This window comes from Petaurus breviceps, unplaced genomic scaffold (genome assembly GCF_028583685.1).
Source record: "Petaurus breviceps papuanus isolate PSGF00001 unplaced genomic scaffold, PetGlider_PUasm1.0 90740, whole genome shotgun sequence".
Classification (NCBI taxonomy): Eukaryota; Metazoa; Chordata; class Mammalia; order Diprotodontia; family Petauridae; genus Petaurus; species Petaurus breviceps.
Genome location: NW_027187330.1, coordinates 7,926,854 through 7,947,441, shown reverse-complemented (window position 1 = coordinate 7,947,441; position 20,588 = coordinate 7,926,854). Strand labels below are relative to the sequence as shown.

Below are 20,588 nucleotides of genomic sequence, written 5' to 3'. Positions count from 1 at the left end.
GGGGTGTGATGGAGCCAGCTCATACTGGCTCAGGATAATTGATTGTGAAATTTTCAGTGCGAGCATTTATAGCTTGAAACAAGAAAATGCTACAAATCATAGCTCGATTTAATTGTTTTCTAGATTGTCTAGATTTAAGTGATGAAGGAAGTATTAATAATACAGTTTAAATTTTTTTTAATATTCCTTACCTATTTTTTTTTGGAGAATCAGTTATTAAACACTTACCAACATGTCCCTGGATATTCTCTACCTATCACAATTCATTTAACCTAAACATTTACAATAAATAAGAAAAATCCATGTTTTCAGTATCTTTAGTACTTATTAGCTATATTTTTAAACCTTCTATCCCTTACCCTAGGAAGAAATAGCAGTTGAGAGGCCAAGAATTCAAGAAAGAATTCTTGAAATTACCTTCCTTCTCAGATGTAAATAACATATATATGTAGCACCTTTGAGTATCATTTTGCACAATTACCAAAAATTCCACGAAGGTTTCATTTCTTGCTGTCTGCTTTTCCATGGTTTCAATCAGATGTCTGAGAGTCGGTATCAAATGAAAACTGTTTAGAATTGGCCTAATCTCAGATACTTCAGTTAGTTCTTCCTCAGAAATAATTTTCAAACCTAAAAAGAGGAAATGACAGCCATATCCAATACTTGAAATTGTATTCTATTTTCTATTAAAAAAACAGTTTTACCTAAATCTTTAAAAACTATATTAAAACACAAGTCAGAACCTAAGATTTCATTTGTAAAATATAGTTTTTTAGAATTTCTGTTCTATTCTAAAAGAATTATGTTTGACAAATGAAATCTTGGACCTATGCATTGCCCAAGTCCCATCCTTGTATAATTCATAGTGCCTGAGACTGGAGTTCAACTCAGGTCTTCCTCACTCTTCATTGGAGCTCTGTCCATTGTAACAATTGCCTCACTAGTTACTGTGCAAGCAAACAAGTCATTCACCACCACCACCATCACCACCCAAAAAATGTCTATTTTATATGTTAGACATAGTAGACAGTAAGTAAATATTTGTTTAAATGAATTGTACCCAGTCAAGGGGGCATCAAATCCAATATAGAGGGGAAGGAAGAAAATGCCCAAACCAGATGCTATAGAGAAGAACCAGTGCAATTTAGGAATGAGAACAGAAGGAGGCTCAGTAGTTCACAAGAGAGAATACCCAAGGAGAGAGTCAGTGGTAAAAACTCATGGGTACAGAATACCAGAAGTGGAACCCAAAATGACCTTGTAGGCGAGGCTCATTAACTGGAGAATGACGGGACAAATTAAGGCATATGTGGCACAGCAGGTAGAGTATTCAGCCTGGAATCAGGAAGATTCATCTTTCTGAGTTCAAATCCAGCCTGACATTTACTAGCTGTGTGACCCTGCACAAGTCACTTTATCCTGTTTGCCTCAGTTTCCTCATCTATAACATAAGATGGAGAAGGAAGCGCAAACCATTTCAGCATCTTGCTAAGACATCCCCAAATGTGGGGTCACAAAGAGTATGACATGACTGAAAATGACTGAACAACAGCAATGTAATGCAACAGCATTATGCCATAAGAAATAATAAAAGCAAATAGATTCATATAAACCTGGGAAATTTTATATGCATTGTAAATTACAGGAAGGACTATGTCTTGTTTATCATTGCAATTCCCCACACTTTGCACAAGGTTCTCATTGATGAAAGAAATATTTGTTAAGTTGAATTTAATTAAATTGGAGTCAAAGTAATTGCATCCCAGGTAAAGAAATATTTGCACAAAATAAACATGTTGATCAAGGCCCAAAAGGAAATACACTGATAGAGAAATACAATTAATAAATACATACATGGAATATAAAAGAAATGTTGAAGTCATTGGATGAGTGAGAGAAGAGGAATGGATATATGTGCATTCCTTATCCTTAAGCAACTCTTTACAGATCTAAAATCACTTCCTCTCTGAGATTACCCTTCATCTACTTTGTATATACTTTGTACAAGACTAGTTGTTTTTATGTTTCTCCCTTGAACTAGAATACAGGCTCTTTGAAGGCAAAAAGTATTTCATAATTGTCTTTGTACCCCCAATATTTAGCACAGTATTTGATAGATCATAGGCACTTAAGAATTGCTTACTAAATGACTATAACAATTACGTATAACATATTTTGTCTAGAGGTACAATTACTCCACAAAAATATTTAAGTGAAAAATCTTCCCTCTCCTTTTGAGAAAAATAAAAACATTGGCAAGAAAGGGAAGAGATTATGCCGTTTCTCCCTCCCTAAATTCCCGTTATGTCCCCCCCCCCCCCCCCAAGCCTTTGTATCTTGTATGTTGCCATAAACTGTTCAGTCTTTGCTTTGAAAATGGGTATCTGTAAGTCCAGTGACAAAAAGGCATCTTCCAATAAAAACATAGCTGGGTTTCAGAGCTACCTGAGGTTCCATCTGTTGTCTCTCGGGACGATCCTGCATGCTGCCCGTCTTCATTGTTCCAGTTTTCTGGACTATAGTTCGCCCTGTTTTTCCAAACACCGGATCCAGCCCTAAGAAAAGAAAACTTCATTTTTATTCAGGCATCCAAATGAGGTCCACCTTTAAAAAGCAACCTGCTCTTATCTACTCTGATGAAAGGAAGAAGACATAGGCAGCCCTCCCCTTCTTAATGTAACCTTTATGAGGGTTTCTGAACGTATATTTAAATGGAAGAGATCAGATGTCCTAGGATATATTTTTTGTTTAAAAATTGATTTATCTTCCGAAAATTTGATTCATGAGGAGCCAGAAGGTCTTGAAGTTTTCCCATCTTGCCCCATTACAGAATCCCTCCCTGTTCCCTACTTACGTGTTCAAGCTGAACTGCCTCTCTCTCTCACTAATCTTCCTATATTTCTGGTTCATACCTTCCCTGGGTTGGGTGAGGTAACTAACTCTCTTGTTTTAAAAGACCTCCTGGTTGGGAATGGGTGAGAATGGGATAAAAGGAAATAAGAAAGAGTAAATATCTATTCTGCAATAATTACCTCACTAGCTAACAGCAAGATTTATTAAAAGTGATATCAGTACTTAAAGGAAATTTGTGGGTTAGAATTAATCAAGACCGAAATGGTCTCCTTACCACTTTTTACCAGACCAGTTATATAATAAGCAACCATTTGCCAATTTTATCCCATTATTAGATTTTGACTGGCAGAGAAAATAGATGGTGGAATCTGAGGTAATCTCTCTATTTACCCTCTCCTATGTCATAAAAGTTTAGGCATTTGTTACTTTTACCTTTTTTGGCATACTGGTGAAATTCCATTTATTTCAACTGTAATTTTATTCTGATTAGTAAATTTGGGCCCACATTAAAAATAAGAACAAAGACTTGCCCACTGTGAGGAGGCATCTCAGACCAAAGAGAATCCTTTAGGGTCATACCAGGCCATTCAGATTTCTACTGTTTTTGACTTGGGATAAACTGAATTAAATAAAATTTACTCAAGGGGAAAATAGTGGCACTGTCTTTCCTGCCATTAAAGTGATTGTAATATGAGTCAACATTTTTCTCTTGCTTTCTGCAGTTTAAAATGCTTTGTTTTCTTTCTCCAACTTATAAATAATTCTGTTGTTCTTATTTCTAATTGTACTCTTTCAAAGTGTTGTGTTATTTCAGGTGATTTTAGGCACATAAATGGTTTATTCATAAGAACCAATGAAGTTATTTGCAAATGGGCAAATTTCCAAATACAGCCTGAACAAAGAGACAAATAAGTGGATTATAAGGACAGAAACATTTGTTATACTCAACCTCTTTGAAGGGATAGGGACTGGGTCTGTGACCTCATTGGTAAAAGAAACTCCTGGGCAAAGAAACTCCTTCTATTTTTATTCAGTTAGCATCTTATCTGTGACCTAAAGTCTTAGAGAGTTGCCTAGAGCTCTGAGAGGTTACCCAGTGTAACATAGTGTCAGGATGTGTGAGAAACAGAAGCTGAGGTTCTCTCTACCGTACTCAGATGCTGTCGCCCTGGAGCAAAGCAACAAATCATCCAGGGAAAAGGAATTCTTCAAAACACAAAAGGGAAAGCAGTCTCTTTGCCCTATAAGACCATGAAAAATACCTAAGTACTATCCATGGGTTTCAAGCCTGAATCCAAGTCAGGAAAAAAAGGAAAGGAGGGAAGGAGAGGAAAGAAAGAAAGGAGGTAGAAGATGAAGAAATGTGGAAAGGGAATGAAGAGAAAGCAGAGCACAAATTGGGACCTATTCGAATGTTAATACAGAAGCTAAAAGCTGTCAAGAAAGTAAGCAAAGGATACTTTAGAGCAAAAGGATTCTCTCCGTCTCTAACCTTATCAGTACACCCTTGTCTCCCTACTCCTTTTGTCCTGATTTGAAAGAACAACCACATTGCTGTAAGGCATTTAAAGAGCTTGACAATTCTTAAAGGGCTTTCTAAGTGTGATTGTTGTTCCATCATTCTTCAGTCCAACTCCTCATGACCCCATTTGGGATTTTCTTGGCAAAGATACTAGAGTGGTTTGCCATTTCCTTCTCCCGCTCATTTTACAGATGAGGAAACTGAGCTCAACAGGGTAAAGTGACTTGCTTGGTATCACAGGGCTAGTAAGTGCCTAAGATCCTATTTGAACTCAGGAAGATCTGGGAAGTCCCCTTGAATCTTCCCACTTAATGAGGCATTTGCCTGAAGCCATAAGCCTTTCATTATTGCTAGCCCCAAATCTTTGTTACTCTTAACCTAGCCTAGCCCTCCCTTGTCCAGCTACTTCCTATCCTTGATCCTATCAAAATATCTATGCCCAAATCCGCTACCCTTATAGTCTAGGCCTCCATTGTTGGTCATCTCCAGGTAGCCTTCAGCTATTTTCCACCCTTAATCCCATTCCTGGAGTCTGACCTCAGTAGGCAAGATCCTCCTTAGACTACCCCTCCAGAACCTTCCCAAACCCCTCCTCTAGAACACCCCAGTTCCATACCACAGTTTTCTGACTATAAGATCCATCTTGCCTCCATGAAGGCACTGAGATTCAATCTAATGCAGACTCAAGTCTCTGTCAGATTTTTCTGGCCCCCTTGCCCAATACAAGCATCACAGGCTCCTTAAGAGTCTACCCATTATGGCGAATCGTTAATAAACTTTGTTTTATTTTGACCCAGAGAAGGCTTGAGTCGAATTCATTCGGCAGGACCCGGCATCTTAGTATTTGGGGGTCTTGAGAACCCCTAAATCCTAAACCTCAACACATGGCAGAGTCAGGTTCTCCTGACTCCAGGCCAGACACTCTATCCACTCCACCACTTAGCTGCCCTTTCAAAGTGTGAGCTGCCAATAACCTCCCTTTCCTTACTCTTCATAACAATTACACACACTGGAAGCCACAGATTCCCTAAGTCACTATTAATTGTCTCTGTCTATTTTACTGGTTGTCCCTCATATCTGGAATGCCCTCCTTCCTTACTTCTGCCTACTGGTTTCCCTGGCTTCCTTAAAAACTTAGTTCCTAAAGTATATAGAGAACTGAGTTGAATTTATAAGAATACAAGTCATTTCCCAATTAACAAATGGTCAAAGGATGTGAACAGGCACTTTTCAGATGAAGAAATTAAAACTATCTACAGTCATATGAAAAAAAGACTCTAAATCACTATTGACTAGAGAAATGCATATCAAAACAACTTTGAGGTACCACATCACATCTATCAGATTGGCTAATATGATAGAAAAGGAAAATGATAAATGTTGGAGAAGATGTGGGAAAATTGGAACACTAGTGCATTCTTGGTGGAGCTGTGAGCTGATCCAACCATTCTGGAGAGCAATTTGGAACTATGTCCAAAGGGCTATAAAACTGTGCATACCTTTTGAGCCAGGAATACTACTTCTAGGGCTGTATCCAAAAGAGATCACAACAACAGGGAAAGGACACACATGTACAAAAATATTTATAGCAACTCTTTTTGTGGAAATTGAAGGGATGCCTATCAAATGAGGAATGACTAAACAAGTTGTGGTATATAAATGTAATTGAATGCTATTGTGCTACAAGAAATGATAAGCAGGCAGACTTCAGAAAAACATGGAAAGGCTTATATGAACTGATGATGCTGAAAGAAATGAGCAGAACCAGGAAAACCCTGTATACAATAATATACAATTGTGTGATGACTGACTTTAATAGACTTAGCTCTTCTCAGCAATGCAAGGGTCTAAGACAACTCCAAAAGACTCATGATGGAAAATGCTGCCCACATCCAGAGAAAGAACTTTGGAGTCTGAATGCAGAGTGAAGTAGGCTATTTGTTCTACTTTTGTTTTGTTTCTTCTTTCTTGTGGTTCCTCCCATTAGTAGTGCTTAACCTCTGAGATTACCTCCATTTACAATGTACATACCTTGTATGTGCATAGGCATTAACATGTCATACTCTCACCCCCCCCCATCATATTGTAAAGTCAAGGTAGAGTCTCAAAGTCAACATAAACAGCACATAGCTTTACCTTTCTCTGTATCCCAAAGGACATGGGCTCAAATATCAGCTTGGTCACTACCTGTGTGACCCTGGACTACCTACTTAACCTGTCATCTTTAAAACCATGGTTATTAGGGGGTGGGTAGGTGGCGCAGAGAATAGAGCACCAGCCCTGGAGTCAGGAGGACCCAAGTACAGATCCTGCCTCAGACACTTGACACTTAACTAGCTGTGTGACCTTGGGCAGGTCACTTAACCCCAATTTCCTTGCATTCCCCCCTCCAAAAAGACAAAAAAAAAAGATAATTGTTGGATCAAAATGCCTCTGAGGCAGTTAGAGGTCTATGATATGACTCCAAGTAGCACACATTAATTACAAGTTAATGAAGAGGTTTACCCTTCTTGGATGTGTTGGGTATTTTTTTTTTACTTGCCAGGATCAGAAAAGAATGAAATTAGAATAGCCTGTAGCTACTTTCTACTGGTTCGAGTAAGATGAAAGGTGGTCTTGCCAGGCTAATTCTCCTATTCTTGCCTAAATGTCTCTCCTTTGTCATCACTGAATCACAAAATCATAGAATTAGAAAGTTCAGCCAATCAACAAGGATTTTCTAAGCGTTTACTATGTACCAGGCATTGTGCTAAGTCCTGAGGATACACAGAAAGGTCCTTTGTCTGGCACCAGAGACATTTAAACCCAGAGGTATGCTACAGCCATCTCAAGCCAGCAGAATCCACTATCAATTTTCACACGTGATACAAATCAGGGCTTGATTTTTTATCTCTAGACTTAAGAAAATGTTAATAATGCAGATCAAAATTATAAGGGTGTCCTGCCTACATTTTCTTTGCTTTTTCGGAGGGGGAGGGCAATTGGGGTTAAGTGACTTGCCCAAAGTCATACAGCTAGTAAGTGTGTGAAGTGTCTGAGGCCAAATTTGAACTCAGGTCCTTCTGACTCCAGGGCTGGTGCTCCACCTAGCCAACCTGCTACGTTTTCTTTGAATGGATGGTTATCACACACCCTTGACTAAACCCTGTAACTGAAGTTTGAAAGGAAAGAGAACCCTCAATGAATGGATAGTCAATATGTAGCAACTACAATGTTAGGCATACAAAGAAATACGGTATAGATGAAAAATTATAGAGTGAACAAAGCATTGGGTCTAGAGTAAGGGGCCTGAGTTCAAATCCCATTTCTTATCATATACTACCTGTGTGATCTTGTATAAGACACTTAACTTACAGGGGCCTCAGTTTCCTCATCTATTGGACCAGATGTCCTCTGAGCTTCCTTCATTATCTAAATATGATCCCATAAATATAGAATTGCCCTTCCTCCTCAAGGAATTCACAAACTAGTGAGAAAGATAAGAAATATAGATGCAAACCATAATACCACAAGGTTCGTGAATTCTGGAATTCCCTTATATGATTACAATCTGTTGTCATTCCACCTCTCCCTCTGCCTTGCAACTCCTAACCCTCTTCTTCATCTGCACCATGATCTTTGTACCCCACCAATTCTTTCCCAGGCCATCACCCTATGCATAGGCTACACTCCTCTCGTTCCCATCTTGACCATTTCAACTCAATATTGACTTTTCTAAAGTCTTCATTTTTTTTTTATCTTCTCAAAGATCTTATTCTCTTGAATCTCACCTTTGGATTACTTCCAACATCTAATGCTTTCACTCCTACTTGTGTTCTGATAAAGCTGGAGAAAATTACAAAACAATGCTAATTGGGCCCATTACAAGTTTATGCTATATGATCTCAACTGGACCCTCACTGCAGCAAGGCAATCCTTTTACACCTCTCTAATTAATTTTACACCTCTCTAATGATAATCTCACTTACTACATTGACTTTTCCGAACTTCTACAACAAGCTTGTACTGATTCTTTTTAATATTAGTGTTTCCCTTCTGTTAATTATTTCCAGTTTATCCCATGTATATATTTTTATACATAGCTGGTTGCATGTTTTCTCCATTATCAGACTGTAAATTTATTGAGATAAGGGATTTGTTTTTCCACCTTTCTTTGTATCTCAAGTCCTTTACACACTGCCTGAAGCATAGTAGGTGCTTAATAAATGCTTTTGGACTGACTGACGAGATACTATGTCCTAATTGCTAAATCAGATTATTGTTCAGTCATTTCAACTGCGTCCAACTCTTTGTGACCCCATTTGGGGTTTTTCTGGCAAAGATACTGGAGTGGTTTGCCATTGCACAGTGGTAGAGTAGAAAGTGTTGGGCTTAGTATCAGAAGAGAGTCCCATTCCAATCCAGGATCAGAGACTTAATTACTTTATGACCCTAAGCAAGTTACTTAATATTTCTGATTCTCATTTTCCTCATCTGTAAAATGAGGATAATCATGCTTTATTACCTAATACACCAGGTGGCTATGAGGACAGAGCTTTGTAAGTCTTAAAGTAAAATACTAATGGGAGTCATTGAGTCGTAAGTGCTATAAGCACTTAAGCAAGAACAATTATTGAGCTGCTCTCTCATTCAGGTAAGAGGTTGACCAAGTTCAGATCTAAGCTAGACCTTGAAAGATAGATGGGCATAGATGTACAAAAGAAGGGCATTTGGGGCGGGGAGAGCAATATGTACAAAGGCATAAAGTCAGGAAATTTCAGTGAGTGTTTAGGGAAAAAGGAGTGGATGGGTTAAGTTGGAGTAGAAGCATAGTCATAGGAGTAAGGATAGAGAGGTAGACTGAAATTAGGCTGGAAAAAACAGCTAATGAATAGGATAAAGAATATATACCATAGCCATAGAAAATGGAAAACCACTGAAGGTCAGGAAATAAGGCAAGGGTGCAAGGGAGGCAGAGATTATTTGATATAGAAATCATTGAAATAAATTCAAGTTCTCCCAGGTCATGGGTTCTTAACGTAGGGTCCACAGGTCCCAGAGATCCATGGATAAATTTCAGGGGGTGGAGGGGCCCATGAATTTGAATGGAAGAAATACATCTTTATTTTTCACAAAGATTTAATTCAAGTTTTTCTATGTCCTTTAATTATGACATTCTGAGAAAGGGTCCATAGGCTTCCCCAGGTCTGTCAAACAGATCCATGACACACAAAAAGTAAAGAACCCTCATTCTAAGATATCAATTGTTCCATGAGACCAAGCAGAACATTTCTGGAAGGTGAGTTAACATCTGGATCACCAAAATAACATTTAAGTAACCAAAATAATCATTTAATTAATGGTGTTTCAGTAGCCCAAAAGAATAAATGAAACTTTCAAATCACTCAAATAAGGTTATTAAAATACTTCCACCATTTAATGGGGTTAGGGAAAATTATATAACAGTACTGTGAAAAAATGATTACAGCAAGCAGGCAGTAACACAGGATGGCTCCTGCTTAAAGGTCTAGAAGAGAGAATCTCATAAAATAATCCTTATGATCTGTTTTAAAATAGCCCATGTACTTCACTGGTATCCAGGCTATGTCAGGAGATCTAAAAGGAAGGCCGCCAGCAAGTTGGAAAGACCCCTTGTGGAGGATTTATGGGAAGGCATAGAAAAGGGTCATACAGTCTTACAGGGCATGGATGGATTGCAATCTGTACTGATGAAGGGAGTAGCAACTTCAATGAGTTCCCAGATACAAGGTAGGAGAAGAAAGTCAGTTTAAAACATTGTTTCTGGGATCACATTTTTAAAAGCAATTTCCAGTCCAATTCAGCACACTCTTATTAAGTGCCATAATATTCTAAGCATGACTCCCCCCCCCCCAAAAAAAAAAATCAGACCATTAAGGCAACATCCCGTTGGCCCCAGATGGAGGGATAACCATATATAAGTTTTAGGGCAAGGGGGTTCTTAACCTGGGGTCCATTAGCTCCCCCAATGGGTCCATGGACAGATAGATCTTAGTGGGTACAAGAACTGGGATGAGAAAAACATGCAAATATATTTTTACTAATCGCTAACTGAAATTTAGCATTTCCTTCGATTATGATTTAAGATCAATTAAAACACACACACACACACACACACACACTATTCTGAGCCATCCATAGGCTTCCCCAGATTGTCAAAGGGGTCCACAACATGGAAAAAAAGCTGAGAACCATTGCTCTAGGGGAAGAGGATCAAGCTGTCACAAAACATGCAAATGATACCTATCTGTACTCTCTTCAAGGAGATCTGCATAATCATTCCTAAGCGAGAAACTCTGCAGACACAATTCCACCTTCCGTGAGTTAACTTTAGTTTCAAAGACCTGTGGACAAAAGGCAGGAATCAGGAATCATGGCAATGTTTTCAGCAAATACAACTTTAGAAAACACAGTGACTTCTCACTCCTTGTAATAGCAGTGTGTTCCTAATGAACAATGGCATTTTTGAAAAGCAGGTGTTTTTACAGCGTCATACATACTTGTACATAGAAACACAGCCCACGACTACCCTAACAATCTAGTGAAATACTTTAGGCAAGGAGAATAGAGCAAAGACCTCCAAAGAAGATGCCTATGTCCCTGTCTCTGACACGAAATAATGGATGCCAGAGTAAAATATAAAAATACTTTACAAAATATAAGTTTTTATTAAGCAATGTTAAAATCTCCTGCATGGATTTTAGTGGCAAATCCATTAATAAAAAAGAACAGACAACTCATTAGCAAAATCACTACAGAATTCTCTTTGCCAAGTTTATATGGAGGTCCTTAAGGCTAGTATTTATTGCATTCAATTCATTTAAAGCATAATGTATGCTAAGCACTTTGCAAACCTTAAAACACTATATAAATGTCTGTTATCATTAGTGGCATGACCCAAGGTGGTTTATCGAACAACACAGGTATTAGAAAGCATAGCAGTAAAGTTTAAGAAAAATAAAAATAAAAACCTAAAAATAGAGCTTGATCAATCAATTTGACAGGACTCATTAATGCTTGTGCATCCTGCTTTCAATATCGCATTAAAGATTCTCAAATGTGCCAATCTATATCCTTCAAGCCTTTTTGTGGAATGGGCACACCCCCGCACCCCAGCCAGAAAAAAAAAAAAACAACCCAAAAGCACACCTGGTATTAGATTAGTTTTAACTGTGAAGTTTTTAGAACACATGGATCTCAAATCTTCCAGTCATTTCCCATGAAACCTCACACACCTCCTGTTTCCTCAGTCTTCTCATCTCTAAAGTGACTGCATCTATTGCTAAGGGCTTTTTCAACTCTAAGTGCCTATGATGTGAGTACTTGAAAATGTTAACATTAAACTTATTTGGGGGAGGGGTGCAGGCTATGGATTTCCCCCAGGTAGAGAACTCTTAGTATGGAAACTCAACCCCTTGACAACATCCCAGTCTTAGAGTTGGTTAGGGGCACCAGACCATTGAATCATAAGTTTAACATTAGAAGATTCCTCTGAGACCCTCTAGTTCAAGGCCTTATTTTATAGATGAAAGAAGGGTCAGATAAGTAAACACACTTGCTCAAAGTCATGCAGGTAGTAAATAACAGGGACAGGGTTTGAAATTAGACCCTTGGACCCCAAGTCAGTACTTCCCCCCCCACTACCTCCCTTGTAATATGTTGACTTTCCCATAGGGTTACTAGGTGTCTCAGAGGTAGGGCTTGAACTCAGGTCTTCCTGACTCCAAAGCTGGTCCTCTACCCAACACTCTATGCTACTACTCACTGAACAGACAGTATAATTAAAAGTGGTTTGTGACTATTTTGTTCTGACCATGACATTCATATGATCATAAGCACTTTTCCCCCGCCCCCCCAAGAGATCAAGCCGATATTCTCCCTCAAACTTGGCCACAGAGATTGGAGCTGCAAGCAGAAGGCCCAATCAGAATATAGCAAGGATAGTAAAGCAGCCACACTGTGCTTGTGAAATCCAGAACAATGTGTTACCAGGCAATCCAAAGAGCGCGCTGTCTTCCATGCTTCACTGAGCCCAGAATGAGCCCACATCTATTATGAAGACTCATCAATTATGAGAGGATGATCACTTAAAGGATTTATGATACCCAGTGTGAGAGATACCTCTCATCTATAAAATAGCATCTGAAAAAAAAGCCATTAGAGGAGCCCCAACTGCTAGCAAACACAAGTAGGGTTTTTTTTCCAAGGTAAAAAGATGCCAGACGTGACTGCCAGAGAGTAACCCCTTGTTGCAAAAGGAGCCAAGAAGACAGACATTTGACTGCCCTCCAGATGGAGATGGAAGAGGGGGGAAAATACTCTGTGAATGAACAACAGTGGCTGATTACACAACACGTGAGTGAAAATTGGAGTCTGCCTTTTGATTAAAGCAAAGACCATCTGCAAGAACATTTGGGAGGGACTCCTTCCCAACTGGGGAGCAGTTGATACATACATAGTAGGGAAGCTACTTACCTATAATTCATTTTTCCCAAAGCAAAAAGGAAATATGGGGTTACTGTCTGTGCATAAAGTACAGGCAGGGATATTTCAGTTGTAAGCATAATAAGTTTTGTTCTTGTAGATGCAGAAGAGTCCTGTTCATTGAAAGAGTCTTCCCTGATACCTTATTTTTAAATATGAAGTAAACATACCACCCTCATCCTCTTGCCCCCAGTAAGAACATGACTTTTATCACTAAGAGACTGGGCAGATCCTATTTAAAGATGCATGATCACAGATAGATTATTTTCTCATTTCTAGGGTGAGTGGTCTGAAGTGACCCATCCCGTGTAATAATTGAAAAGCCTCGTGGATGATCAAAGTATCCACAAAACCATTGACAACTGGAAAAGAGTGAACTATCCGGAGAAAATGTCTCTCTACAAGGTCTGAGGAAAAAAGAATAAAACGGCTTCCAATGAACCAATGTGACTCCCAGGAAAGAAGGAACTGTGATAGGAAAGTAGGATCATTCATAACCTGCAAATATGTTTTGCAGCACTGATAAGCAAGAATTAATTTCTAAATATCCATTTTCAGGATTTCTTGGAATTAGAATGGCAGAAGAAATAGGTAAGGTGGGCCAAAGTAGAGAAGAGATGTAGTGGTGTGTTATGATAATGTGTTTCCGAGAAACAAAAACAAATACACATACATACACACACACATACATATATATGTATTCTTTAAGTGAAATATATATTCTTTATATAAAAATACACATACATGTATATGAAAATATATATAAACAATAAAATAGACATTCTTTAAATGAAAAACCTCCTTGGAAATTCACTCTGGAGGAAACATTTAGAATCATACTTCAAAAGGCAATTCGATTACATTTGGCAATGGATTCAGACTGTTGTGGGTGTTTGCTCTTTAAATTGGAGTCTAGCTTGGGTGACCAAAATGTCTCAGGCCAAATGAAATATGTCAGTGTCTTATGATTCGTGTAAAAATGCTGAGGCATAACAAGGAGAAATGGAATACATCTATCAAGACATGCATTTTCTGTAGATTGGGTGCACTAACAAACAAGTGTCAAGCAAAAAAAAAAAAAGTTTGATAGATTTTCTGGGTTCTAGTGGGAGAAAAAGGGACCTCTCTACAATATACCTAGGGAAGAACTCACTATGAAGGCCATGCTGCCTTGAGGCAGGAAGACCAGTAAGAAATCTTTATGAAACTCCCCAATGCTCACCTAAGAGGGACTTCATGTCAACAGTCCTATTTAACTTCATGAAATTTAAGACTGCTGCTCTACAGCCTCAAGAAGGCAACTTAACTGTAAGTCAGAATGAACCATCCAAAGCAACATCATTTTCTCTATTAGTAGCAGGAATCAAGGGCAGAGCCAAGATGGCAGAGTTAAACCAGGGACTGGCTTGAGTTCTCTCTCAAATCCCTCTGAATACCTGTAAAAAATGACTCTAAACAAATTATAGAGCAGCAGAATCCACAAAATGACAGAGTGAAACAAATTTTCAACCCAAGGAAACCTGGAAGGTCAACAGAAAAGGTCTGTTGCACAAGTCTGAGAGAAGAGCTCAGTCCAGTATGGGTTGTGCCAGCACAGAGAGGGCTGGAGCAGGACTGAGGGGACTGAGTCACCGGCAGCTACGGTGACCCACAAACTCCAAAGACAATTTAGAAGGTCAGTAGGATACTTCTGTCAGACCTTGGTGAGAGAGGAGCAAGATCTGGCCCCAGACCAAGCCCCAGGTTAGTGGTGGCAGCAGCAGCAGCAGTGGCTGCTTCTGGAGCTCTTGGTTCACAGAAAGTAGGGGGGATCTAGCAGCTAATCAGAGGTGGATTGCAAAGATCTCTTTAGTGGTGCTAAGAAAGGATTCTCTTGGATCTGGGTCACAGTTCTGGGTAGCTGTCCTGGGATGAGGAGGAGCAGTGGCATGACAGAACTTGTGGTGATAGTGGAAAGGGAACTGTCCTCACAGTTCCAACGTAGAAAGGAGTACTTGTGGTCACTCTCAGACCAGAGCACAGACCAGGAGAGGAGTAAATACCTCTCCTTTCAGCATACAACTCTGGAACAACTGAAAATTTACAGGCCCCTAGAAATATCTCTGAAACAGTTGCACAAAATGCACAAAGCTTCCACACTGGAAGCAGAGACCTACTTTAACAAATAGCTCAAAAGTTAAGTAATTGACTGGGGAAAATGAGCAAGCAGTGGGGGAAAGTCAGACTATAGAATATCACTTTGGTGATAAGGAAGATCAAAACATACAGCCAGAAAAAGAAAACAAAGTCAAAGTTCCTGCTTTCAAAGTATCCAAGAAAGAGAGGAATTGCTTACAGGCTGTGTCAGAGTTCAAAAAGAATTTTGAAAATCAAGTAAGAGACATAGAGGAAAAATTTGGAAGAGAAATGAGAGTGATGCAAGAAAATCATGAAAAATTAGTCAACAGCTTGCTAAAAGAGACCCCCAAAATACTGAAGAAAATAATAACACCTTAAAAAAAGACTAACCTAAATGGCAAGAGAGGTCCAAAAAGCCAATGAGGAGAAAAATGCCTTAAAAAGTGAAACTGGCCAAATGGAAAAGGAGGTCCAAAAGCTCACTGAAGAAAATAATTCTTTAACAATTAGAATGGAGCCAATGGAAACCAATGACTTTATGAGAAATCAAGAAATTATAAAACAAATCAAAAGAATGAAAAATAGAAGACAATGTGAAATATCTCATTGGAAAAAAACAACTGACCTGGAAAACAGATCCAGCAAAGATAATTTAAAAATTATTAGACTACCTGAAAGCTATGATCAAAGAATGAGCCTAGACATAATCTTTCAAGAAATTATCAATGAAAACTGCCCTGATATTCTAGAACCAGAGGATAAAATAAAAATTGAAAGAATTCACCCATTGCCTCATGAAAAAGATCCCCCAAAAGAAAATTCCTAGGAATATTGTAGCCAAATTCCAGAGTTCCCAGGTCAAGGAGAAAATATTACAAGCAGTCAGAAAGAAACAATTCAAGTATTGTGGAAACACAATCAGGATAACACAAGATCTAGCAGCTTCAACCTTAAGGGATCAAAGGGCTTGGAATATGGTATTCTGGAGGTCAAAGGAGCTAGGATTAAACCAAGAATCACTTACCCAGCAAAACTGAGTATAATACTTCAGGGGAAAAAATGGATATTGAATGAAATAGAGGACTTTCAAGCATTCTTGATGAAAAGACTAGAACTGAACAGAAAATTTGACTTTCAAATACAAGAATCAAGGGAAGCATGAAAAGGTAGGGTGCCTTTCAACCACACACACACAAAAAGAGATCCCTTGAATTCAAAAAAAGAAACAAATCTTCAAACATGTCATCTACAGAAATAATTTTTACATTTTTTCTTTATAGAAAGTCTGAAGGTTGCTAACTAGAAAACTAACAATTCAGCAAAATTCCTTTTAGATATAATGTCAGACACAAGTCAGAAGTGGACTACTTGTTCATATTTAAAGCCTTTCACCTTAAATCTTCTGCTCTTCAAGCAAATAATCTTTTGGACCAAAGAATTGGACCAAAGAATCATATTCTTCATACTTCTGTTTCTAAGAGTTTGAGGAACTCTTTGGGGTAAAAACCTATGATTTTGGGGGTGGCTAAGTGGTGCAGTGAATAGAGCACTGGCCCTGGAGTCATGAGGACCTGTGTTCAAATCCAGCCTCAGACACTTAACACAAAAATTAGCCATATGACCTTGGGCAAGTCACTTAACCCCAACTTCCCTCCAAAAAGAAAAAAAAATCCTATGATTTCATCAGTGTGGGGAACTCTATGTGTGGAAACTCTTTTCACTGATAAAGATCAACTTCTCTTCTGAACTTCTAGGCTTAGGACAGGGATTCTTAATCTGAGGTTCATATACCCCAAAAGGGTCAATGGCTAGATTTCATGGTTCCCATAAATATGGATTGGAGAAAAAAATCACATTTTAATTTTCACTACCATTTGTTTATTTGTAACGCTTTGTGTTTTATTTTATGTTTTTAAAAGGTTAAGGACCTATACAAAGGCTTAAAATGTTTCTCAGGACACCGTGAGGCTAAGCGACTTTCCCGTGTATATGATCTATGTCTGTACTGGCTTTGCTTTTCAGAAAGTATACTGATGAGAAAAACTGCCAATGACACTGGTCTGTAGTAAAAACTGAATGTAGAGCCCCCTCTCTGTTCAGCCCTTGAATGAGAAGTGAAGTGAGTTTCATCCTGGAGGTTCCAAAACTAAAAACTACTTTGGACGGTACAACCACACAAACCAAATTCTCTTTTGATCTTGGTGTTCCTACACTGACAGTGTCCCCATGGTCAAGGTACATGAAGGACTAATGCAAGTGCTTAGCTCCCTCTAGACTCATTCCCCCCAATTACATTTATTTTTGTTTAGTTAGCATTATCATTGAAATAGGAAACGTCAGACTCTGAGACCCTCCTCCTCTTATGACAACTTCCTGTGTCACTTCATCATCCCCTACTAGCAATACAAAATGAAATGAAAGGCAGACCTAAAGGTCATCTAAAATGTAAAAAAGAAAAGAAAAATGTCTAAGCGATTAAAGTAAAAGTAAAGATAGTTTTTCTTTGGCTTTAAAAATAAAGAATTTAAATATATTCTACTTTTCCCAAGGCTTACTTAGCTCCCCTTTCATTTTAGGGGAATTGGCCATCAATTACATTTAGGAGAGCAAAATACAAACCTATGAAGACAGGGTTTTCTTGGGAGCCAGTAGCTTATGTCAGAGGTTAATAATGTTAATAACCAAAGCTGGCTCAAAATACACCCCACTATGTTGATTTAGATCCCAGAGCTTTACCTGATTGCCCATTGGGCTAGCTGTCTTGTCTTGACTTGGTGAAGGCAGAGCCTCTCTGGCCTTCAGGCCTCTGGCAACAGTGGCACTTGCTGAGAGGGACTTTCCTGAACAAAGAAAAGGAAAGAAGTGATAAAACAGAAAGGCCTATTCAAACATGAGAACTGGGCCACAGTGATGACAGCCTAGCTGTCTGATGAGTTTTTCACTCTTTGTCTATGTTAGGGTCTTCCTTTCTTCATCTTCCAAGTTAGTATCTTCTCAAAGAAATATCTCACCCTCCTGTTAAGATCACTGTGGTCAAAACCATCCTACTTCTCAGGCGGGGTATAACACAGCCATTTTACCAAGTTACCTCTAGGGCTTTGACACAGGCAAGTATTCATAACTTTCTACCAATGACCTTGAAATAAACAGCTACTGTCCTAAATTCCCCATAACCAGACTGAGAATTGGGTGATGTTGACAGGTTTGAGAGGGGTCCTCTCTCCCCTCCCCCTCCACACTCACTGGATTCTAATCATTGCGCATTTTCTCAACTGCCAAACTCTTCTGGAACCCCTCCCACAGGACAGTCCTGGCTCTTTAGAAAAGGTTCATTTCACTGACCTACAGAAGATGCTTCCAAGTTGCAAAGGCTAGTCCTTGGACCAAGACTAATCCAGTTATGTAAGATGTCCCACTTTACCTGATCCATTAGAAGTGCTTATGGTTGATTGAGGGAGATCTGGAGGATTCAGACATCCTCAAAATGCTAAAATGCCTAACTCTGACTTTAGGGGGATAGAGGCATACAACTCATTTCTCCTTTCCCATCTAAGAAAGTATGGGTTTTATACTAAAAGGACATTAACACTCTGTGCTAATTTTCTCATAGATTTGGAAAGATTATTTATATATGATTCACCCTTAGGAAGTCAACTTGAGATAGTTTTTGTTCCTAATAAAGCCAGAAGTCCAGTTATTACTTTAATCCAATTTTTATCCCAGAGATGAATTGAGACAAACCTGAATGAACACAGAAGGCTCATTCCCTACAAATTTTAATCCTTCGAATAACACTTTCCTGTCAGCATTATCCTGCCAGCCCACACTTAGCCTTCTCTGAGATTATCGTGATGTTTGGATAGGACACTCAGATTCTATATGGACACAGATTCTCCTGAAGTGTTCGCCCTCTGTCCTTAATGGGAAGGATAGACTCTCATTCCTGAATATTCCATGTTCCTTTCCTGAAGATGGACCTGCCCATCCTGGCTGTGAAAACTCTCTTTGCTATCCTACCCCATTATGCTCTGGACTCATAATAGATCTTCTGACTAACAGTCCCTTCCCTACCAAATACGATAGCTTGATTTCTTCCTTTTAGAAGACTTAATAATTCTCAATCCTTACAGAACCATAGCTACCAAGACACACACACACACACACACACACACACACACACACACACATACACGCACCCTTCCCTACCACCAAAATGGAAAAAAAAATGGGAATCATAGATTTAGAGCTAGAAGGGAATTGAGAGATCATCTTGTCTATTCACCAGAGTGTTTATTTGTGGTTTTGCTTTTTTTTTGGAGGGTGGAAGGCAAGGTAATTGGGATTAAGTGATTTGTCCAAGGTCACACAGCTAGTAAGTGTATCAAGTGTCTGAGGCCAGATTTGAACTCAGGTCCTCCTGACTCCAGGACTGGTGCTCTATTCACTAAACCACATATTATTTCCCCTAAACCATGTTCTTCCCAAAAGATAGTGGGTCAACCCATCTGGAGGCTGAAACCTTGAGGCATCATACCTGGAGACTGTTTCCACTTCTTCCAGATAGAGGGAGACAAAACTCTGGATAGATTCTATTCCTGGCCTCCACAGCTGACTTTTTCACCCATGCTGGACTGCTCTCCTCCATCCCTCCATCCTTATTTATTAAGTGTGGGCAATCATGGGGGCAACACACAAGCTTTTCTTGGTCAAAGGCATTCCCACCATACCCACACCCCTCTTTTCACACAATTTCTGATTCCTCTACCAATTTTTCAATACTTATCTTTTCAGCGACTAGATATATATTCTTAGTTTTCACCCTCAAAATTGGGAGTACCACAAGACTGAGGATATCCAAGACTTTTGCTCCCCAAATAAATAGGATCTTAGGAGCCTCCCTGGAATAAAGGTGGGGACAGAAGGGGAATAATCACATAGGTCCCTAAAGGAGAAGCTGAGTGTCAAAATAGCATGGAACATCCAAAGCAGTGAATTCCAAGTGCAGGGGAGACAAAGATGAAAGAAATGACATATCAAGGAGGCTTGAAGGGTCTATTTCACAGATGAAGGGTCATAAGAAGACTGTCTTTCCTGGGATTAGAGTCTAGGTACGCTAGCTACCAGCATCAGGGTCCTGAGACCTCTAACACAAGAGCACCCAAGAGAATAAGGATTGACTCAAAGGAAGCAGCTGTCCTGACCCCGTCCCTAAGATCAGGAAGCTTGCCACAGTCTGGCAAATGGGACTTCCCCAGGGATGTGGGAAGCACAGAGGAGCACAAACATAGAACACAGGTAGAGACACCTTGAAACAACAGAGCCTCTTCTATAACTAACCAGTCTTCACCTGCTTCTCTTGATCTGCTTCCCTGTTAAAGGATGAAAGCAACTGACCTTTTAGCCATGGTGTGAGGGCCAGTTTAAGAGCACCATCCCAGAAGGCCTGAGTCTTCTTCTCCCTTTTTATCTCCTAACTACAGGTAGTTCACAGCGGAGTAAGAGATTGATGCCCTCATTAATTCTATTGGCAGTATTTTGCCACTCACAGCTTCCATCGTGTACCTACCTGACTGTCATAGTCTATACCTTAGAG

General features: G+C 39.2%; 1 protein-coding gene across 1 annotated transcript in view; it reads right to left on the bottom strand.

Annotated features, from left to right (window-relative positions):
- The window catches only part of FRMPD2 (FERM and PDZ domain containing 2), a 279,466-nt gene that overhangs the window by 24,334 nt on the left and 234,544 nt on the right, over window positions 1-20,588 (bottom strand). Inside the window, exons 35-38 of the mRNA XM_069067069.1 lie at window positions 17,732-17,835; window positions 10,637-10,737; window positions 2,446-2,555; window positions 482-630 (exon numbers count right to left, since the gene is read on the bottom strand). Of these exons, the coding sequence (XP_068923170.1) occupies window positions 482-630; window positions 2,446-2,555; window positions 10,637-10,737; window positions 17,732-17,835 (464 nt within the window). The remainder of the gene's footprint in view (window positions 1-481; window positions 631-2,445; window positions 2,556-10,636; window positions 10,738-17,731; window positions 17,836-20,588) is intronic.